The sequence below is a fragment of the Erinaceus europaeus genome, chromosome X (genome assembly GCF_950295315.1).
Source record: "Erinaceus europaeus chromosome X, mEriEur2.1, whole genome shotgun sequence".
NCBI classification, from domain to species: domain Eukaryota; kingdom Metazoa; phylum Chordata; class Mammalia; order Eulipotyphla; family Erinaceidae; genus Erinaceus; species Erinaceus europaeus.
In genome coordinates this window covers 118,099,590-118,123,924 of record NC_080185.1, presented here as the reverse complement: position 1 = coordinate 118,123,924, position 24,335 = coordinate 118,099,590, and the positions used below count along the sequence as shown (strand labels likewise).

Sequence of the window (24,335 nt, the reverse complement as noted above, 5' to 3'; positions counted from 1 at the left end):
AACAGAGAGAGAGAACAAGAATCACTCTGGCATATATGATGCCTGGGATCAAACTCAGAATCGCATGCATGCTGGTCCAGTGCTAACACCTACAGCACCATTTTCTGGCTCACTTTAATTTTTTTTTTTTTTTTTTGCTGGGAGTTGGGTGGTAGCACAGTAGGTTAAGGGCACGTGGCGCAAAGCGCAAAGACCAGGATAAAGATCCCGAGATCCCGGTTCAGGCCCCCAGCTCCCCACCTGCAGGGGAGTCATTTCACAGGTGGTGAAGCAGGTCTACAGGTGTCTGTCGTTCTCGCCCCGTCTTCCCCTCTCTCCATTTCTCTCTATCCTATCCAACAATGACATCAGTAACAACAACAATAACTACAGCAACAATAAAAAACAAGGGCAAAAAATGGAAAATAAATAAATATTTAAATTTTTTTTTTCTTTGCTATATACTGAAAGAAATACCTTTGCACATGGCTTCTTTACATAGTGGCTTTTCCTTAAGAATAGTTCCCCAGGGAGTCTGTGAACTTCACTGAGAAAAAAAAATTACTTGTTTGTCACAATTCGCTTTCAAGTGAAATGTACAAGATCTTCAATTAAGAATGTAGAAATAGGGGTTCGGGTGGGTAGCACAGCGGGATAAGCGCACATGGCGTGAAGCGTAAGAACTAGACTAAGGATCCCAGTTTGAACCCCCAGGTCCCCACCTGCAGAGGGATCTCTTCACAAGCAGTAAAGCAGGTCTGCAGGTGTCTCTCTTTCTCTCTGTCTTCCCCTCCTCTCTCAACTTCTCTGTCCTATCCAACAACAAAGGCATCAATGGCAACAATAACAATAATGACAACAACAAGGGCAACAAAATGGGAAAAAATGGCCTCCAGGAGCAATGGATTTGTAGTGCAGGCACTGAGCCCAGCAATAATCCTGGAGGCAAAAAAAAAAAAAAAGAAAGAAAGTAGAAATAGGGGGCCGGGTGGTAGCGCAATGGGTTAGCTCACGTGGCATGAAGCACAAGGACTGGCTAAAGGATCCTGGTTCGAGTCCCTGGCTCCCCACCTGCTGGGGGGTCACTTCACAAGGGGTGAAGCAGGTCTGCAGGTGTCTATCTTTCTCTCCCCTTCTCTATCTTCCCCTCCTCTCTAGATTTCCTCTCTGTTTTATCCAACAACAACAGCAACAATGATAATAATAACAAGGTCAACTAAATGGGAAAAATGGCCTCTAAGAGCAGTGGATTCGTAGTGCAGGCACCGAGCCCCAGCAATAACCCTGGAGGCAAAAAAAAAAAAAAAAAAAAAAAAGAATTAGGAAAACACTTAATGCTTTCCTTTATTAAAAAGCAAAGAAAAGAATATAGAAATAGGGGCCAGGCGGTGGTACACCTAGTTAAATGCACATATTACCAGGCAAAAGGACCTGAGTTCAAACTCCTGGTCCCCACCTATAAGGGGAAAGCTTCACAAGCAGTGAAACAGGTTTGCAGATGTCTCTGTCTCTCTATCCCCTTCCTCTCTCAATTTCTCTGTCCTGTCAAATTAAATAAAGTTAAAAAATAAAAATAAGGAAAAGTCATAAAACACAAAAAGTGAGAAAAGTGTTAAGAAATGAATGGAGAGCCCCAGACCAAATCAAATCAATGGCGTTTACAGTCAACAATATTTATACCCCTTTCCCATATTCGGGAGCTCCTCTCTTCCCTGATCCAGCTTTATGGTCCTTTTCCAGCCATGACATCATCTCCCCAAACAATAACTTGGATCCACCTGTATACCAGATTTCAGGCTCAGGGAAAAAACAAAAAACTAGTATAGCCACAGGCCCTTTGGAATATAACTAAAATATGTCTACTAGCTATCTACAAAATGGAGGAATCCCACCCCCCAACTCTTCATCTGCACTATTCCAGCCTTTAGGTTCATGAGTGTTCAACAATTTGTGTTGATCATTATGCCAGGTCCCCTGCATTGCTTGATGCTGTGGTCTATTTACATAATAATTGTTTTGCCTGAGACCCGCCCTGCCTGCAGGGTATTGGTTTAATCTCCACTAGTTAGAATCTTCGCAACAGCTGCTATGGAAGCTTTTTACCTTTGTGCTCTTTTCTTTTCTCCACCCCCTCTCCTAGCCATTTCCTTTTCCGACCAGTCACTTCCATTTCAAAAGCTATAAAGGCGTTGTCTCTGATCAATAAAGGCATTGTATTGCATTCCCACTCAGCCACGAGTTCCTGGTCTCTTCCCTCTCCGGCAATGCTAGCCCGGCAAATTTGTTTGGCTTTGTATGTTAACTCTCTTTTCAGCCACCAGGTTCCAGATGCTACCATGATGCCAACCAGACTTCCCTGGACAGACAACCCCACCAATATGTCCTGGAGCCCCATTTCCCCAGAGCCCTGCCCCACTAGGGAAAGAGAAGCAGGCTGGGAATATGGATCTACCTTTCAACGCCCCATGTTCAGCGGGGAAGCAATTACAGAAACCAGACCTTCCACCTTCTGCATCTCACAATGACCTTGGGTCCATACTCCCAGAGGGTTAAAGAATAGAAAAGCTATCAAGGGAGGGAGGGAATGGGATATGGAGATATGGTGGTGGGAACTGTGTGGAGTTGTACCCTTCTTATCCTATGGTTTTGTCAATGCCTCCCTTTTATAAATAAAAAAAATTAAATAAAGAAATGAATGTAGAACTAAATTTCAGTAGGACCTGGGACTTTGTCACTAGTAAGAATCAGAGTTTTTCCATATTACATTAAAGTTCCTGCAGCGATCCCAAAATGGCTTACAGCTATCACTACAATAATTCTTTTGGATCTACTAATTAATCAAATTATTTAGGTATTAATGAAAAATCATATAGGTTATAGTACAAAACTTTTAGAAATATCTTAGCTGAGTAGAGAGATATCTCAATGGACAGAGCCCAGGCTTGCAGGCATAAAACCCAGTACCACATACCACCAAGTCATATACTGCTTGGTCAATCTCTCATGTACACATTAAATAAATCTTTGGCTGGGCTGGATGGTGGCATAGCAGGTTAAGCGCACACAGTATGAAGCACAAGGACTGGCACAAGGATCCCAGTTTGAGCCCCTGGATCCGCACCTGCAGGGGTGGCTTCACAAGCAGTGAAGCAAGTCTGCAGGTGTCTTTCTTTCTCCCTTGCTATCTTCCTCTTCCCTCTCAATTTCTCTCTGTCCTGTCCAACAAAAGGAATGGAAAATTTGGCCGCAGGGAGCAGTAGATTCATAGTGCAGGCACTGAGCCCCAGCAATAACCCTGGAGGCAATAAAAAAAAATAAGTAAATAAATAAATCTATCTTTGGCCTGAGAGGTGGCACAGTATACAAAGCGTTGGACCCCCCCCCCCCCCCAGCACAGCTTATGCTTATGCTAGAGTGATGTTCTGGTTTTCTCTCCCTCATATAAATAAATAAATCTTTTTTTAAAAAACAAAAACCTTTAAGAGCCTTTAATTTGATAACTTAACCAGCTCCACTGAAGGTAGCCCTCTCTGCACAGGGACAGAGACAAGGGGCCTTGTTATCACAGCACTTCTTTTCATTCCTAGTTAGCAGCCAGGGGAAAAGTTGGTCAACACATCACACGTATTTCACACACTTTTCTTGGGAGCAAATAAAATATTTAAGACTTTACCACAGCAGTTTCTTTAAAACAATTATTTATTTATTATTGGATAGAGACAGAGAGATGGGGAGAGATACAGAGAGGGGTGGGGTAGAGGGAGGCAGAGGGAGAGGGAGAAGGAGAGGGGAAGGGAGAGAGAGGGAAAAGGAGAGGGGGAGGGAGAGAGAGAGGGAGAAGGGGAGAGAGAGAGAGAGAGAGATTGCTTGCTTGCTGTAGGCCTGCTTCAGCACTCATGAAGCTTTCCCCCTGCAGGTGGGAAAATGCACCCAGGTCATTGTGCACTGTAATGTGAGTGCTTAACTAGGTGTGCTACTGCCTGGCCTCTACCACAGAAGTTTCTTTTCCTTTTCTTTTCTTTTCCTTTCCTTTCCTTTCCTTTTTTTAAAAAGTATTTATTTATTTTTTATTTTTGAAAGAGATGCAGAAAGAGAAAGACACAGAGAGAAACACCAGAGCACTGCTCAGCTCTGGCTTATGGTGGTGGGGGGGGGACTGAACTTGGGACTTTGGAGCCTCAGGCAAGAGAGTCTCTTTGCATAACCATTATGCTATCTAACCCCCCCAGTTCCCCCACAGCCGTTTCAATGAGACTTCTCAGCTTGACCTTCCAGAGGACTTCTTAAATAATGATACAAATAGCCTCTTCAAGAGAGGGGAGGCCCCTAAGTCAGTTGGGAGGTGGTTGAACAAGACAAACCCAAGACAAACTGATTTCTGAGCACTTGCAGAAGTCGTATCTTGATTACTGGCTGAATGGAATACTTTGGAGCTTGTGTCTTATAATGCTAAAGGGTTGCAATTTCCTGGCAAAAATGCAAACTAAAAAAAAAGCACAGAAATTGTTTCCAAGAAAATTTCGGAGTCAAATGAGCAAACATGGGAACAATCTTTTATAGAAATAACATGGTCATCTGTGAGCAAATCAACTTATTAAGGAAGAAAACCCAAGTCAGACACTGCTCCCCCAAATTTAAGCCTAATTGAAGTATTTCTTTGTCTGAACAGCTAAAGAACCTTAAAAATCAGCACATCGAGGGAAAGGCAGTATTTTAGAGATCAGTGTGAATAGCCTTCTACATTGCTCTCTTTCTATATGTGTCTGGTCATAAAGGACAAATATACAGAAACTAAGTAATAACTTCAACTGGATAATCAGGATACTGTACCATTTAAAGGTGAATTAAGATTTCCTTGCTGGAAACACGCCAGGTAGCACCAACTATGCTATTCCAATAATCCATCTGCTTTCTTCAAACAACTCAACGGCCACCATAAAGACACATATTTACTTCAAAGCTGGCAGGTATCTCAGTAATCACTAGATTAACCATCTCATTTTAGATGGGAGGAAACCGACATCCAGCAAGGCTAACCCAAAAGCCCAGGGGTGACCTCCCCTAATCCCCCCGGGTTCCTGACACTGTCATTCCAGCTTCAATTCTGAAACAACTTTAAAGAAAGCAAGCTATGATTTACAAAACAAAATGCCCAACACAACAGACGGGGGAGTGGCAAATCTTATGCTGTATGATTATCACAGTTTAAAGTGAATGGGTATGGTGGATACCAAAGATGTACTCCACTGGTAGGCAGAATTAAATATTTAGATTTTGCTTTTGACATTGGCCCTGTGAAGTGTGATGTTACTGCTGTTACTTACGAAGTACACAGAAAACTTTTGTAGTTTTCATTTCCTGAGTGCTACAATTAAAAACACAAGGTCACAGGGGAAAAAGTATAAAAATATTTGTGTATAGAACTTTAAATGAGGTAGAAATGGCAAATAGTTACACAAATTAGAATTCAAAGGGCAAAAGTTCAAAAAAAAAAAGAACAAACCTGGGCGGGGGGGGGGGGGGGGGGTAGATAGCATCATGGTTATACAAAGAGAGTCTCATGCCTGAGGGCTCCGAAGTCCCAGGTTCAACTCCCACCACCACCACCACCACAATAAGCCAGAGCTGTGCAGTGTTTCTGTGTCTTTCTCTCTCTGTCTCTCTCTCAAAAATAAAATAAATAGGGGGTCAGGCAGTAGTGCAGTGGTTAAGTGCACATGGCGCAAAGCACCAGGACCGGCGGAAGGATCCCTGTTCGAGCCCCAGGCTCCCCACCTGGAGGGAAGTCGCTTCATAAGCAGTGAAGCAGGTCTTCAGGTGTCTATCTTTCTCTCCTCCCCCTTTGTCTTCCCCTACTCTCTCTATTTCTCTCTGTCCTATCCAACAACAACATCAATAATAACTACAACAATAAAACAACAAGGGCAACAAAAGGGAATAAAAATATTTTGAAAAAATCTAAATCATTCTGTGCATAAAATTCTTCCTCTTTATATACAATGGCAAATAACCTCATTTGAAATTAACTCTTCACTATTAAAACAAGCGGAAATTCTGACTCAATTCAATAAATCCAATACATAAGAAAAGGAGAAAAGAAATTTAATTGTCTTTATTTTTATTTTTACCAAAGCACTGCTCAGCTCTGGTTTATGGTGGTGGTGGTGGGGTTTGAACCTGGGACTTTAGAGCCTCAAGCATGATAGTCCTTTTAATTGTCTGTTTACCAAAATGTCCTTGGTCCTTTTTCCCAAATGTCCCTATGCAATCTGTAAGTATTTTAATGAGAGAGATACAGAAAAAGAGACAGAGGCACACTAGAACACTGCTCAGCTCTGGTTTATGGTGATGCCGGGGATAGAACCAGGGACCTCAGAGCCTCAAGCATGATAGTCTGGTGCATAACTATTATGCTGTCTGCCTGGCACTTCCCAAAGCAAACTGTATATTTGTGGATTTTTTTAAAACCTATTTGACAACCCAATTAACAGACATTTCACTAAGTAAGACTAAGCATGAATAATAAGCATCTGAGAAAGTGCTCAACATAATTCATCGCCAGGGGAATACAAAAGTAAAACCACTCCAGCCTCACTAGGATGGACATAATAAAAAGGCAACTGCTGGCAAGATAGTACCATTGGCATCAGACTCTCATGTCCGAGACACCATAGGTCCTAGGTTCAATGCCTGGCACCACCAAAAGCCAGAATTGAGTAATATTCTTAGTAAGGGAGGGGGGAAACGGTAATAATAAATAAAAAGGCTGGTGTATTGCACCAAAGTAAAAGACCCCTGGGGTGGGTGGGGAGAAGAGTCCAGGCCCTGGAAAAGGATGACAGAGGACCTAGTGGGGGTTGTACTGTTATGTGGAAAACTGAGAAACGTTATGCATGTACAAACTACTGTATTTACTGTCAACTGTAAAACATTAATCCCCCAATAAAGAAAAAATAATAAATAAATAAATAAAAAGGCAAGCGGCTGGAGAGAGAGTTCCCTGGGTAGGGTGCATACGTGTGGATACATGGACATACATAGCCAGCCCAGGTTCAAGTCTCAGCACCACAGGGGAGTGCCACAACACCAGAGGAAGCTCTGGTGTTTGGTGTCTCATCTATCTCTCCATCTGAATGGAATAATAAGTCCAGAAGTGGAAAAAAAATACATATGCATGAGACCCTAGCTAAACCAAAGGATCCAGAGGACTGGTGAAGATGTGAATAAGCTAGATCTTTTTCACTGCAGGTGGAAATGTGGAAATATGAGTATTATAGCCTCTCTCCATTATCATTTTGCTAGTTTCTTAAAATGTTAAAATTATTTACTGTGTGACCTATCAACTAGGGATCAGGAAAAAAAAAGGTTGCATATTCTATGATTCCATTTGTACAACATTCTTGAAATGAAGCAATTTATAGAAATGGAGGGTTGGAGAGATAGCATAGTAGGTTTAAAAAAATTTTTTTTAAATATTTATTTATTTATTTTCCCTTTTGTTGTCCTTGTATTTTTATTGTTGTTGTTATTGATGTCATCGTTGTTGGATAGTACAGAGAGAAATGGAGAGAGAAGAGAACGGGGGGTGGGGGGAGAAAGAAAGACACCGGCAGACTTGCTTCACTGCTTGTGAAGCGACTCCCCTGCAGGTGGGGAGCCAGGGGCTCGAACCACAATCCTTCCGCCAATCCTAGCGCTTTGCGCCACCTCCAGACTCCCAGCATAGTGGTTATACAAAAAGACTTTAATGCCTGAGACATCAAAGGTCCCAGGTTCAATCCCCAGCACCACCATAAACCAGAACTGAGCACTGTTCTGGTAGAAGAAATTAATTTTAAAAAATTCTGAATGCTTAAAAATTATCTCTATATAAAAATAATAAAATGGATAATAGATTAGCAGGTGTCTGAAGTTAGGGATGGGAGTAAAACTATGAGAGGGAGGACAGGTGTCAACAGCAGGGATCCTTACTATGAGGGAATATTCAGCATCTTCTGTGGTGTATACTCAGATACACATGTAATAAAATTCCACAGAACTCTCACACACAAAGAACAATATAAGGGGGAAATAGGAAAAAGACAAAGTAAACTAGTGGCTGCTTGAGGCTGAGGGTGGAAACAAAATGGCTGCAAATATATATATTTTTAAACATGAGAGGGGGAGGGCTTGCTAGAGAGGGAGAGAGATATGGAGAGACACCTGAAGCTCTCCTTCACCACTTGTGAAACTTCCTCCCTGTGCAGCTGGGGATCAGGGGCTTGAACCTGTTTTGTAATGTGTGAGCTTAACCAGGTGCACCACCGCCTGGCCCTGCAAATAATTTTTAAGTATGATGTAAACCTGCTAAAACTGGATTGTGGTGATGGGTATACATCTCTATAATTGAAAGCCAGTGAATTGTTATGTATCCAGGTGAATATTACGACAAGTAAAATCAAATTATAGCTAAACAAACAGCTTCAGATAAAATCTAGCACAAGAGAAGGTGAGCATCTTTTTAAAAAGAGGTGTGGAGAAAAGTTGAGCCTGTGTTTCCACAGAACAGGAGGCCCAGAGCTATGGGCCAGAGTCAACCCCACACCTAAAGATCAACTCGCCATCCTTTATCACACCTCAGCAAAGCTCCGCCCCTAGAGAGATGCAGCATACTCTAACAATGACTCTTTAGTCACTATCAGGCCACCCCATCAGCTGGGGCCCTAGTCAGGGAGTTCTGAGATTCCCAGACATGATGGGCCTAGACCTCGAATAAATCCTTCTCGTCAATAATTACCAGTCATCTCTATCAGGAACAACACAACAGATCCCTTTATGGGCCCCCATAGGACCTTGCCCTCAACGTGGATCAACAATGGTAGAGAATGTTCCATCCTCCGAAGGGAGGCTGGGTAACATACTCTATGCTACACCTGAGGAAGATGGGTCCTGAAATTGGGGCAGCTTGGAACGTTCCTACTCATGACCACAGAATGTGAGCTCAGATCTACAGGGATGCAGAGGTCACATAGGCTCCTAAGCTGAATATGGGCCCCAGATCACATCAATTCGATGGGGTTTACAGTCAGTAATATTTATATACCTTTCCCATATTTGGGAGCTACTCTCTTCCCTGATCCAGATTTCTGGTCCTTTTTCCAGCCATGACATCATCTCCCCAGACAATAACTTGGATCCACCTACATATCAGATTTCAGGCTTCGGGGGGAAAAAAAAAAAAGAAAAGAAAAAAAAACTAGCATAGTCACAAGCCCTTTGTAATATAATTAAAATATGCCTACTAGCTATCTATAAAATGGAGACCCCTCCAACTCTTCATCTGCACTATTCCAGCCTTTAGGTCCATGATTACTCAACAACTTGTTTGGCTTTATTATGTTAACTCTCTTTTCAGCCACCAGGTTCCAGATGCTACCATGATGCCAACCAGACTTCCCTGGACAGATAGCCCCACCAATGTGTCCTGGAGCCCTGCTTACCCAGAGCCCTGCCCCACTAAGAAGAGAGAGACAGACAGGCTGGGAGTATGGATTGACCTGTCAATGCCCATGTTCAGCAGGGAAGCAATTACAGAAGCCAGACCTTCCACCTTCTGCACCCCATAATAACCCTGGGTCCATACTCCCAGAGGGATAAAGAATAGGAAAGCTGGGAGTCGGACTGTAGCGCAGCGGGTTAAGCGCAGGTGGCGCTAAGCTCAAGGACTGGCGTTAGGATCCCGGTTCGAGCCCCCAGCTCCCCACCTACAGGCAGGTCCCTTCACAGGCGGTGAAGCAGTTCTGCAGGTGTCTATCTTTCTCTCCCCCTCTGTCTTCCCCTCCTCTCTCCATTTCTCTCTGTCCTATCCAACAACAACGACATCAATAATAACTACAACAATAAAACAACAAGGGCAACAAAAGGGAATAAATAAATTAATTAATTAAATTTTTAAAAAAACTAAAAAAAATTTAAAAAAAGAATAGGAAAGTTATCAGGGGAGTGTATGGGCTAGGGAGTTCTGGTGGTGGGAACTGTGTGGAGTTGTACCCCTCTTATCCTATGGCCTTGGTGATCATCATTAAATCAATCAATAAATTTTTTTTAAAGTGTGGCTGCATGCATCTGGCTGTACCTTCAGTGTGTGGCATTTGATCTGTGCTCCTCACTTGCAGGTCTCTACCTCAGTGAGGACTCTGAGATCTTCAAGACTGCCCCAAACAATTACAGACCCAAAAATTCATCAGATTTTCTCTCAAAACCTCAGGACTCATGTGGTCCAGGTCCCTACTGCTAAGCAGCATTACCCCAGCCCATATGAAGAGGACAACCGAGCAGACTACCAATGTCTCATGGCTGAGATGTCCATTTAGCTGGTCCTAGCATTTTGTTGTTGTTCTTGTTTTGTTTTTTAGTTTGCCCTACCTCCATGCCATCTGGAGAAGAAGTGACTGTCCCCCTGCTTTTTGAAAGAGGATGACATCTGAAAATAACCAGGAGTTGGTGCCTCTTGTTATTTCCTACCTTTCCAGCTACCTCTGGTACTTTACTTTGGCCTCCTGAAAGATTTTTTTCAGAATCCACCAACTGTACTGGGCACATAATTCTAAAGTAATGACAAATACAGCAGAGAGATTAGGTGTAAAATCCTTTAGAATAAAGTAATTCCTAACAAAAAAAATCACAAAGAATAGTGCTATGGTATACTTGGGATTACCAAAGAAAGAAATTCCTGGCTGTTTAGGGGAAGGAGGGAGGGTGTACCAGAAAGATGGCTATGTAACATGAGGGTAATAGAGATAAAAGATTTCTAAAATCTGATAGACCCAACAGTAAGGATAGCACACCTTGCTTGAATGTGGCTCTTATTTTAAGGAATACGTATTTCCTGCATTAAATTAAAGTAAATCCTTTCATCTGTATATAAATAAAGAACCACTAGTGTTGAGTGCTAGAAATTATCTCTGAAACAGACAGTTCAATCTTCTCATTTTATTGACTCAATTCTGAGAAGGAGTGGGGCAGTAATTACCCAGAATTACTGAGAGACAGGGCTGGGACTACAAACATGTGGTATGGGTCTTGGACCCAATTTCCTTTGACTCAATTCTCACCCCACCACCAAAGGAGGGAATTAAAGAAACCAAGATCTAGCAAGATCAGAACACACACAAGTCAACAATATCAGTATGTGAAGGGGATAAAATGGAATGACACATATCCTATTTCTTCTCCAGAGAGGAACTCAAATTCATCCTGATGCCATCTTTTATATGTGGAGTGGAAATGACATAAAACCATGTCACCCTCTAGCGCGATGGACCGGAAGCTCCAGGGTGGGAACTCTCGTAGAGAGTAAGCTTCCACTACTCTTTGGAGGACACCTTGGTAAAGCTTTACCTCCTGGGCCCTTTTATTCCTGTCCCTGTACTAACTCCAAGTGGAGCAGGAAAAGGTGCAGGAGGCCTTCCCCTTCTAAAAGGGCCTAAAGGAAAAAGACAGAGGCCTAAAGGAAGGGGTAGTGGGCCTATCCTTAGTCTAGCCACAATTTCCAAACCACAGTGTCATAAGCCTGGAGGATGGGCAGCTAGGCCTGGGGTAGGGAACGGTTGGCATTCTAAAGTAGAAGATAACCAAGTACAATTTCAAAGGGCATGATCTTACTAAAATGTTTTTAAGGGACTAGGCAGTAGTACATCTGGTAGAGCGTACGTATTACTGTGCACAAGAACCCAAGTTCAAGTCCCCATCCCCATTTGCATAGAGGAAACTTCATGAGTGGTGAAGCAGTACTGCAGGTGTCTATCTCCCACCCTTGATTTCTCTGTCTCTATCCAAAAATAGGTAAATACAATATAAAAATGGTTTTAGGGTGGTAGTTTCACTATCCAATTCAAACCAACATGGCAGTATCACAGACTCACTGCAGAGACTTTGAAGCCAAGTCAGGAGATGTAAATAAATGGTCAGAAGAAATGGAATTCCACCCCATTTCTTTTCAGCTTGTGAGGTAACAGTTCCTATTTCTTCATCATTAGAGAAACATTGGTGGGGCGTAGGGATGCACCCGCAGAGAGAAGCTTGGTGGTCCAGGGTAGGGGGTTCCTAGTCCTAGTGACTAAGGAAGAAAGGACACTTGCCTGGCCCTGTCTTCAGCGCCCAGTCCTGTGAGCCTGATCAGGGATTGGGCTAGCTGGTGGCTAAGGGACAGGGGTCACTAGCTGTCCTCCTTAGAAACATAACCAGCAGCCACAATTAGAAACCACTTTGCCATCTGTGGGGTTTTTAGGCAAACATTTTCTCTGTTCACATTTACAAAGTTAAAAACAGAAAGCATACTTACTGTGTTTTTTTGAGTAACCATGTCCTGAAAAGAAAAAGAAAAGATGAAAATTGTTTTTTTCCCCCTAAAGCACTTCACCTCCTATGCACAAGCAGGCACTCTGTCTCACCCCTCCCCTCAGCTCCCCTCCTCCAACCATACAACACCCTTAGGGCAGGGGTCAATCATTCAAAACCTTCTTCTGGCAAAACCCAACAAACAGGATGAGCCTCTGAACACTGTCAGTTTCATATTCTAAGGGAAACTGAGCATCACGGTTTGCTCTAGAACTATGGAGGCAGGGATCTAAGGATGCTCACATAGCTATGGCAACATTCCTATGCAAAGACGCTGAGCTCCAAGTTTGAACATCAAGCACCCTGTTTTTCCAGGGAAGACTGTCAGCACAGAAGGATATGCAAAGGAAGCATCATGCTAGCCTCCTTCTGGAACCATTTATGTTTATAATATTTTGTTCTCCTATTTGTATATGTATGTATTTATTGGATAGAGAAACTGAGATGAGATGGGAAGGGGGAAAAAGAGAGAAAGAAAGAGAGAGAGAGAGAGAAAGAAAGAAAGAGAGAGCTGCAACTCTGCTTCACCACTTGCAAAGCTTCCCCCACTGCAGGTGGGGACATGCGTCCTTGCATATGGTAGTGTGTATGCTCAACCTAGTGCACCTCCACGTGACCTCTGTTTTTTAATCTCTACCCAGTGCACTGTTCAGTTCTGGCAACTGGTACCAGGGACTGAACCTGGGACCTCTCACAGTCAAGTCCTATGCACCACTGACTGCTGTGTGATCTGCGGGTATGCTCAGCTCCGGAAGATGGTGATGCTGGCGGCTGACCTGGGAACTCAGAGCCTCAGGCATGAGTCATCTACAGAACTATTTCTCTGTCTACCTGGCCCTGGAGCCACAGTGTGCAAACTAACCCCACTCAGGCTGCTGGGGACATTCCTGGCACCTCACTATTAGTGTCTCGGCAATTTCAAATTGCTGCCCTCTAATAAATCATTTATGCACTTAAAGGTAACATTTGTTGAAGTAAAAGAATTAAAAAGCTATCCATGTCTGGTATGTTTTGTAAGTTCAGTTCTGAGGTTCCTGTTTCTGATTTCAAGTGCAGTCTGCTTCTTTTGGCATCAGATACAATTTACTACCATTTCCATTTTAGGAAAATGTTTCTGTGCCATTAACAATTGTAACATCTAGATCACGGAGCCTTCCACAGGAGTTCACAAAAGCACAATTGAGGGGGAAAAAAGTGACTTCATGCATATGATTTCCCATAGCCTAGTAGGGACTGGGAAATCACCAGCAGGTAGAGCACACACTATAAAGCAGTGCTGTATCCTCCTCCTCCCCCTCCTCCTCCCACCCTCTAGCTGAAGAAAAGAAACTGAGTCTGCTGGAAGCAGTGGAGTCACGCAAACACAAATTCCCAGCAAAGGCCTGGTGGTAAAATTTAAAAATATGGCTTGGGTTGTATTGTTATGGGGGAAACTGGGAGATGTTATACATGTATAAACTATTGTATTTACTGTCAACTGTAAAGCATTAATCCCCCAATAAAGAAATTTAAGTAAAAAAAGAAAGTAAATAAATATGGCTTAATATTTGACTTTTTCTTCTAGTGTTTGCCCTTCTTCCGTAGCCAGTCAACAGCATCAGGTTGAGCCTGATGTAAAGTTTCGAGACCTCCTTTGAATCTGGAGAGGTGGCAGTCGTTGACTATGTGGGTCATATTTGACTCATTTACATTCTCAAGTATTTCTATGAATATACCTACTGCTGACGTCAGAAATGACAGGAAGTATCTAGGGGAACACAGACACTGCTGCGCCATGCAAGAACACATGTTCCTCAGGCACACCTATGTGCCTGGGGGAGGGACACTGTTGCACAGGAAATAGTAGTAACAGGTGTGTGTATGGCTTAGAAAGAAGGTGAAGGCGTGGCTTGGATACTTATAAGCTAGAACTGTGGGTGTGGCTTACACTCTGCCTATGTGAGCCTGCTGCCATCGTGTGAGTAGAGGGGTCTCATGATTTCTCTCTCTCTCTCGGCTCACATGTACTCCAACATGGTGTTCTCAATTTTCCTGAATAAAGTTTAAAATTCCTAAATCATGCTTTCTCCTTAATTCTTTGTAAGGATTATGTTTGGCAAACCTTTAAACATGTGAGGAATGAACTTGGTCCAAATTCCCCTAATACATCTACCTTGGTGCAAAATCAATAAAATAAAATTAAAAATCAATATCTAAAGTAATTAAGATTGGCCTATAGACTTTGGGAAAACTATTCTACAATGTTAAGTTATGATATTAAAACATATCCTTGTCTCACTGTCATAACTGCTGTGGCATAAAAACATAAATAAGGCTTTTGTCAGGCTGAGAAAAGCAACAGTTTAAGTTTGGCAAGCGAAAACCCTCCAGGCTTAAGACATTTACAAGCACACACACAAATAAAACAAACTAACAAACTAGCGTCTGAATATCAAAATAAAAAGCTTCCACACCTGGTAACTGAACAGGACAGAAATCTGCCCAAGGACAAGGTGGCTAAGACCCTTGCCCAATTTTCATCAAAACAAATACAATCCACGTAACTCCTGCCCAGCAGCAAGCAGTTGGCTCTCTTCTTGCTGATAGGCTTCCCTCTGTCTCAGCTTTGAGGCAGCTGGCTCCTATTTACTATCCACCTTTCTTTTTCTCTTGGTGACTATTTCTATTTCTTAACTTGTTTATTGCAATAAATTTTCTATAACCTTTGTTGCATGCTGCCTTACTCTCTCCTAGATGCCCTCCCTGTGCATTGCCAACTCAGGCCCTCATGCTAGAGAGTCTAGTGCTTTATACACTGCACCACCTCCCGGACCACAAGTCAGTGGTATTTCTATCAGGCAACAATCTCAAATGAAAAAGGAATCCAGAAACACCTATTCAATATTAAATATCAGCACCAATTCTGCCATCAAAAAATTGTGCTATTGATTTTGAATGCTAAGGGAGCTGAGCACTCAGATGGTGCCCACAAAGGCTAACTCTGAACCACACAGCTCTGGCTGCACAGTTGGAAGGTTGGAAACAATCTTCCAGAGAGTAATGTGATTGGTCTAAGGTATGGACTGAGTACCAGGATATTTAAAAGCACTGCAGATGATTGTCGAGTGCAGTCAAGGTTGAGTAATACTTTGCGAAAAAGACTAGTCCTGAAGTGTTTTAACACAGACCAGGCTTTGCTGACTAATGCTAAGACAGTCAACATTAATGTTAGCTGAATTTTATAATAATCTACCTCAGACATTCACATTTTGTAAATACAAACATGTTTTAAGTCCTATGTTATCCAAAAAAGCTCTCATCAATTTTACCAAAATAATTTATTTTTATTTATTTATGTATTTATTTTTTGCCTCCAGGGTTATTGCTGGGGCTCGGTGCCTGCACTCATGAATCCACTGCTCCTGGAGGCTTTTCCCCCCTTTTGTTTAATGTTTTTGTGGTTATTATTGTTGTTGTTATGTTGTTGTTGTTGGATAGGACAGAGAAATGGAGAGAGATGGGGGAAGACAGACACCTGCAGAAGACAGACAGAGAGGGGGAGAGAAAGACAGTCACCTGCAGACCTGCTTCACTACTTGCTCCTGCAGGTGGAGAGCCGGGGGCTCGAACCGGGATCCTTACGCCAATCCTCAAGTTTCACACGATGTGCGCTTAACCCGCTGTGTTACAGCCCGATCCCCCACAAAAAATATTTAAAAAATTTCAATTACTGAACTGTTCATCAACACTTGGGTTTTTAGGTCTGTTTTTCTTTTTTCTGATTTTGTGTGTGTGTGTGTGCGCGCACAATAGCTCACACAGTAAAAGCATGTGCTTTCCATGTGTCAGATCCTGGGTTCAAATGGTAGCATCACATGGGAGCACAATGGATAGCACCACGCATAGAACGTCCACCCTCTTTCTCTCTCGAAAAACTTCAGATAAAAGGGCAACTTAATGACTGGGAGAAGATATTCACACATTATACATATGACAAGAGGTTACTATATAGAGAACTCATACAACTCAACACCAATCCAAAGCAGGAGGAAGATCTGAATGGAGACTTATCTGAAGAAGACATACAGATGGTCAACAGGCACATGAAAAATATTATTAGGGGCAAGGGAAATAGGGTAATGGTTATGCAAAGAGACTCTCATGCCTGAGTCTCCAAAGTCCCAGGTTCAATCCTACACACACACACACACACACACACACACACACAGAGAGAGAGCTGAAGAGTGCTCTGGTAAAAAAAAAATACATATATATGAAAATACAAAACCAAATCTCACTGTGAGAATGGCCTTTACCAGAAAGACTAAAAAAATTATCGATGAGGGTATGAACAGAAAGACAAACTCTTATAGGGGGACAGGCAGTGGCACATCTGGTTGAGTGCACATGATACCATGTGCAAAGGCCTGGGTTCAAATCTCCACTCTCCACCTGCAGGGGAGAAGCTTCACAAGTAGTGAAACAGGTCTGCAGATGTCCATCTTTCTCTCTCTCCCTCTCTACATTTCCCCTCTCAATTTCTGTCCTATAAAAATTAAAAAAGGAAAAAATGGCCCCTGGGAGCAGTGGATTCGTAGTGCGGGCACCAAGCCTCAGCAATAAACCTGGGGGTGATAAAAAGCGAGCTAGAGCTACAGCAATAGAAACACCTGTACATTATTGGTGAGAATGTAAATTGGTAAAGCTCCTATGGTAAATGTCACAGAGGTTCACTCACATGTGGAATATAAATAGCCAAAGCATGTGAACAGAAGACTTACAGATTCTACAGGACAAAAGAAAGGTTACCAAAGGAGAAAAGGAAGGTGTGAGAAGAAGGGAAGGGTCAGTCTGATCATAGACTTGCACTAGAACTTGGGGAGTAGGTGTGGTGAGACTTGTTACACAGAGGTGTGAAGCTGCACTCCTGAAGTGTTATAAACCAATACAATCCTAACTTTTAAAAAGCTGAGACTTGTTAAAGCTATATACAAATAATGTTAAAGGACATAAATTATGGTGATGTTGTGTATGACACAGCAAATCCTAACAAAGGGATATTTCAAAGTTAACCCAATTGCCAAATAATGTGATTATAGCAATAACTATTGTCTTCTTAAACCCTAAGACAGCAGGAACCTCCAGCATCCTCTGTAGAGCCTATATTTCCCCCAGTCCTGGAATCTCTAGGGTGGGGCTCACTTTCCTGCATGCTTCTATCAATTCATACCAAATGATATTGCATCCGCCGATCCCAACCTAATCAACACAAGGAGTACCACCTCAGCATGCTTCACTACAGACTGTGTCCAGAGACATCAGGCATGGAATGTCAACCCTTCAGCCTCATTACTCGGGTGAGACCTTTCCTTTCATAGGATTCTCTAATTCCATTCCAGGAGGTTCACTTTCTAACAAAGTCACTAAAGATATAGGCCAGGTCCCATAATATAGAACATATGTTTACATGTATCCATAAATTAGGGCAAAATATATACCTGAAAGCAAAAATATGCAATAAACTGTAGTGAGTCAGTATCAAGTTCATAATGAAATAGTGTCTACTTAGACTTAAGATACCCTCCTCACCTACTTCCTATTAGAGCGCTCTCACTCCAAAGCTAACCTCATCAAAGCAAGGACTGCAAAAGCTAAATGTGGGCAAGAGACTAGCATACTTTAACGATGACTCTTTAGTCACTATCAGGCTACCCCATCAGCTGGGGCCCTATTCGGGGAGTCCTGAGATTCCCAAACAGACATGATGGGCCTAGACCTCGAATAAATCCCTCTCTCCTTTGTTACTGGTCATTCCTATTAGGAACAACATAATAGAATCCTTTGTGGGCCCCCATAGGACCTTGACCTCAACTTGGATCAACAATGGTAGAGAATGTTCCATCCTCCAAAGGGAGGCTAGACAATATACTCTATGCTACACCTGAGGAAGGTGGGTCCTGATATTGGGGCAGCTTGCAATGTTCCAACTCATGACCACAGAATGTGAGCTCAGATCTACAGGGATGCAGAGGTCACATAAACTCCTAAGCTGAACATGGGCCTCAGATCAGATCAAATCGATGGGGTTTACAGTCAACAATATTTATACACCTTTCCCATATTTGGGAGCTACTCTCTTCCCTGATGCAGCTTTCTGGTCCTTCTGCCAGCCATGACATCACCTCCCCAGACAATAATTAGGATCCACCTGCATATCAGATTTCAGGCTCAGGCAAAAAAAAAAAATCCATTAGTATAGCCACAGGTCCTTTGGAATATAACTAAAATATGCCTACTAGCGGGAGTTGGACGGTAGTGCAGCGGATTAAGCACAGGTGGCGCAAAGCACAAGGATCCCAGTTTGAACCCCCAGCTCCCCACCTACAAGGGAGTCGCTTCATAAGCAGTGAAGCAGGTCTGCAGGTGTCTTTCTTTCCCCCGTCTTTCCCTCCTCTCTCAGTTTCTCTCTGTCCTATCCAACAACAATGACATCATCAACAACAACAATAATAATAACTACAACAAGGGCAACAAAAGGGAATAAATATTTTTTAAAAACTTTTAAAAAATATGCCTACTAGTTATCTACAAAATGGAGGACCCCCCCCCCAACTCTTCATCTGCACTATTCCAGCCTTTAGGCTCATGATTGTTCAACAAATTGTTTGGCTTTGTATGTTAACTCTCTTTTCAGCCACCAGGTTCCAGATATTAGCATGATGCCGACCAGACTTCCCTGGACAGACAACCCCACCAATGTGTCCTGGAGCTCCGCTTCCCCAGAGCCCTTCTCCACTAGGGAGAGAGACAGGCTGGGAGTATGGATCGACCTGTCAACGCCCATGGTCAGCGGGGAAGCAATTACAGAAGCCAGACCTTCCACCTTCTGCATCCCACAATGACCTTGGTCCATATTCCCAGAGGGTTAAAGAATAGGAAAGCTATCAGGGGTGGGGATGGGATACAGAGTTCTGGTGGTGGAAACTGTGTGAAGTTGTACCCCACTTATCCTATGGTTAAGTCAATGTTTCCTTTTTATAAATAAAAAATTAAATTAAAAAAAAAAGCTGAGACTTGTGAAGACAGTGAAGAGGGAATATACAAGATTTGCATTCAAGACGTACCAGTTCAAACCCTGGCACTTCATAATGCTAAACATGAGCAATGGTCTGGTCATTCTCTCTCATGAAAGGAAGCGAATCATAAAATATGTTTAGAGGGAGTCGGGCTGTAGCGCAGCGGGTTAAGCGCAGGTGACGCAAAGCACAAGGACCAGCATAAGGATCCCGGTTCGAACCCTGGCTCTCCACCTGCAGGGAAGTCACTTCACAGGCGGTGAAGCAGGTCTGCAGGTGTCTATCTTTCTCTCCCCTCTCTGTCTTCCCCTCCTCTCTCCATTTCTCTCTGTCCTATCCAACAACGACAACAACAATAATAACTACAACAATAAAACAACAAGGGCAACAAAAGGGAATAAATAAATATAAAAAAATTAATAAAAAAAGGAATATACCTTTAAAAAATATGTTTAGAAAATTAAAAGAAAGACAACTACTGGATGGTTTCACTCACGCATGGAACCTAGGGAACTGATAAACATAAACTTGCAAAAAACCCAAACAAAGCAAGCAAGCAAACTTTCTAGGACTTGTGAGAACTATGGTGGGAGGTGGAAGGGCGGTGACACAGAACTTTGGTGGAGGGTATGTGCCGGGATAGCCTGAGGGTGCTTCTTCCCGAGCTAGTGCTCTCTGGGTTGGAGAGAATTCAACTGGAGCCGATCTAGGCTGCTGCGTGGGAGAGGGATCAGGAACTCGTGCCGCACTAACTTCGCAGGAGATACACTCTGGAACCCTCGGAGCCGGAAAGCAATTTCCAAGTGTCTTTAATCAGAAGAGCAGCTGTTTTTATACTCTCCAAGTAGGGTGGAAACAGGATGTGACATAGAGAGGGTGGAGTGAAAAGTGACTGGTGGAAGATCAGGGTGTGACAAGGAGAGGATCAGGGTGTGACAAGGAGAGGGGGCAGAGCAGGTGAGAATTTTACCACTAAACCACTAATGCCCTGGAGGGAGTGTGGTGCTTTATGTAAATGTAAAAGTGACTTATGTAAATAGACCGTTTTGAATGGGATCAACCCAATCCCTTATACAGGCATACTGGTGTTTGGTTAAGCAGAAGCCAGGGGGAGCTGGCATACTACCCAACAGGTATGGTGTGAAGCTATACAATTTAAATCTTACAATCTTATAACCCACTATTCAGCCTAAATAGGAAGTGGGAAAAAAAACTGAGGGTAAAGTAACATTTAATTCTGACTATACCTCTGCTAAAGATTTTGTCTATTTTGGTAACCAATGAATATACAAAACCCAAACTGAGAACTGATTTTTTTTTCTGGATAGGTTTGGATCAAATTAATTTCTTTTAAAAAATATTTTATTATTGGATAGAAAAAGTGAAATTGAGAAGGAAGAGGGAGATAGAGAGGGAAAGAGACAGCGATACTTGCGGTCCTACTTCACCACTTATGAAGCTTTTCCCTTGCGAGTGGGGACCAGAGGCTTGAACCCTGGTCCTTGTGCACTGTAATGTGTGCACTTAAACAAGTGTACCACCACCTGGCCCCCAAATTAATTTCTTAAGGACTCAAGAGTGGTGTGTTTGCTTCAATAGAAACTAATAGGAGCTCTGCCTTCGTCTCCCTACATTGCCTGGGAGTGCTCATGTTATCCGCAAACACACATCTGAAGCTTGCGTGCACTCAGCGGTCTGGAGGCATCTGTGTGAATGAGGACCTGGTATGAGGAGGGCAGGACTGCATGTGAAGCTGCACTGTTTCTTCTCCAACCTCCTCTGCGGGACTTAAATTTCCATCTGCCTTCCCCCTAGTAAGCATGCAGGGGAAGGTGGGCAATTCCCACTACCTTCAGTGAGAGAGCAGTGTCGGCATCAGTGTCATGGTACAGGATCACATTGTTGGCCATGTCGAAACTCTCCCGGACTCCAAGGTGATAGAAGAGTGAAGGCTGTCTGGAGACATCACTCATGTCCACCACGGCAACATCTGTAATGACCAAGGTGAGAATGGGCTAGAGCAAGAGCTTGTAGAAATGAGGAATGGTCTGATCAAAACTACCAGACCAATTATGGAGGAAAAGCCACAAGGATCTCTTTTTCTAAATTCAAACCCTCATTCAACATGCTGGGAATGTAGCGTTTTCACCTGCAAACTGCTTATGGGCTTATGTTATTTCTGTTAGGAACTATATCATGTGCAAAGAACCCAACTTTACATACAAAGTATAAAGTAGCGGGGGCTGGGTGGTAGTGCAGTGGGTTAAGCACACATGGTGTGAAGCGCCAAGGACTGGTGTGAAGATCCCGGTTCGAGTCCCTGGCTCCCCACCTGCAGGGGGATCACTTCACAAGTGGTGAAGCAGATTTACAGGTCCCTCTCTCCCTCCCACTCCCTCTCTTCCTCTCTCTCTCTTTCTCCTTCTCTTCCCTACTTTTCTCGATTTCTCTCTGTCCTATCCAACAACAACAGCGATAACAAGGATAACAAGGGCAACAAAAATGGGGAAAAATGGCCTCCAGGAGCAATGGATTCGTAGTGCAGGCACCAAGCCCCAGCGATATCCTTGGAGGCAAAAAAAATAATAATAATAAAAGTAGAATACCACTCACCCATCACACAACTCAAAAAAGAGTAGTAACTACATACAGTTCCCAGTCACATCTCTCTTGCCGCCAACCCAGAAAACTTCTCTATCCTGGTCTCTGAGTCTAATGGTTGTGTGCGTAGTACGTATTCTGGCATATGAATTCCTAAAAAGTTTACAGGTCATTTAAGTTTTACATAAATACAGTCGTCTTTGAATAACAGCTTTGAACTGCACAGGCCCATTAACATTCGGGTTTTTTTGTTTGTTTGCTTTTTCCTTTCCATTCCAGATTCCCAGATGGTGGGTGGATAAGGGAAGGGAAAGGGTGTTGCAAATGATCACTTCAATCATTTCACAGACAGACCCAGAACAGCAGAGAAGATGGCCCTTGAAGGGTTAGTAGGTGACAGGGGGCAAAGGGTTCTTGAGGTCACATCTAGAAGACTGGCACTACCTTGAAGCAATGAAATAGTCAATGGTAGGGATCTTAGTTTCCTCTTATTATGAAAAAATCAAAAGTGTTCTTAATAAAAACTTGTATAGTTGTGCATCTTGTAATGAGGGGGATATGTTCTGAGTGTGGTAAGTCATTTCATCCTCGTGCAAACATCCTACAGTAGAGCTACACCAAGAGTGAGGAACATCTGGCCCATGCACTGGGTCTGACCCACAAAATCATTTGGTTTAGCCCTGCCAATGCAACTGGAGTTTTTTTTCATAGTAACAGTAAGTGCTGAATTTTAAATTTATAATTTTGCATGGCCTGTGACTGACATTATAAATATCCAAATGATCCTTGGCTGACAAGTTTCCCTACATCTGAACTATACACTCTGAGACTCTGACAATAGTATTTGTGTGCCTGGACACATTTCTAGGTATGAGGGGAAACCTACAGTAAAAATATGGCATAAGGATCAAATACAGTTTAAGGATAAAAATGGTACACTGAGGCTAGCCTTGGGGCCACTGTGGTACATACAGCCTGCCATCGCTGGCCAGCACCTGACTATAGTATCTTCCAAATAATGGTTGTGTTACTTATTTTCATGACCCAAGAGGAGGCAAATTCTTCAGAAATAAGGCAGATTCTTCAGAAATAAGCATTTTTCATTATCTGGCTAAAAGCATTTCAATCATTAATTCTACAGTGACCCATCAATTTTTCTTAATTCTGTTTTTTCCCTGCCATCAAGGTTATTTTTATTTTATTTCATTATTATTTTTTAATATTTATTTATTCCCCTTTTGTTACCCTTTTTATTGTTGTTGTAGTTATTATTGTTGTTATTTATGTCATCCTTATTGGATAGGACAGAGAGAAATGGAGAGATGAGGGGAAGACAGAGAGGGGGAGAGAAAAGAGACACCTGCAGACCTGCTTCACCGCTTATGAAGCGACTCCCCTGCAGGTGGTTAAGCACACATGGCACGAAGCACAAGGACCAGCATAAGGATCCTGGTTCCGAGCCCCCGGCTCCCCACCTGCAGGGGAGTCACTTCACAGGTGGTGAAGCAGGTCTGCAGGTGTCTTTCTCTCCCCCTCTGTCTTCCCCTCCTCTCTCCATTTCCCTCTGTCCTATCCAATAACGACGACATCAATAACAACAACAATAACTACAACAAAAATAAAAAACAAGGAAAAAAAAAACAAGGGCAACAAAAGGAAAAATAAATAAATATAAAAAAATTTTAAGTTAAAAAAAACACAAGGACCAGCGTAAGGATCCCAATTCAAGTCCCCCGCTCCTCACCTGCAGGGGAGTTGCTTCACAAGTGGTGAAGCGGGTCTGCAGGAGTCTATCTTTCTCTTCCCCTCTGTCTTCCCCTCCTCTCTCCATTTCTCTCTGTCCTATCCAACAATGACGACAACAATAAAACAAGGGCAACAAAAGAGAATAAATATTTTTTAAATGCATTCATTTCTTTATTTGATAGAAATGGAGGAATTGAGAGGGATGAGGTAAGGGAAAGAGACAGACACACCTGCAGCACTGCTTCACCACTGAGGGAGCCTCCCTCTTGCAAGTGGGGACTAGGGGTTTGAATCTTGGTCCTTGTACATTGCAACTTGTGCACTAAACCAGGTACACCCCTGCCTGCCCACTGTGTGTGTTTCACTTGTTCTCTTCTCATATGAAACCCAATCTCACAACAGACTTATCTGCAGTTCATAAACACTACCGTGTTCCCATTCTTTGTCAAAGATGAGTATGCAAACAGCTCCTGTGTAACAAGATCAGGTTTTGTCAAACTATTAACTGATTTTATGTCCGATTTTATGGGATTGACAGTGCTTTTGACTTTCCATAATTTCCTTTCCCAGAAACCA

General features: G+C 42.8%; 1 protein-coding gene across 1 annotated transcript in view; it reads right to left on the bottom strand.

The window, feature by feature from the left end:
- Window positions 1–24,335, bottom strand: part of MAP3K15 (mitogen-activated protein kinase kinase kinase 15) — a 119,754-nt gene that overhangs the window by 75,186 nt on the left and 20,233 nt on the right. The window contains exons 2-3 of the mRNA XM_060182930.1: window positions 21,263–21,402; window positions 12,302–12,325 (exon numbers count right to left, since the gene is read on the bottom strand). Of these exons, the coding sequence (XP_060038913.1) occupies window positions 12,302–12,325; window positions 21,263–21,402 (164 nt within the window). The remainder of the gene's footprint in view (window positions 1–12,301; window positions 12,326–21,262; window positions 21,403–24,335) is intronic.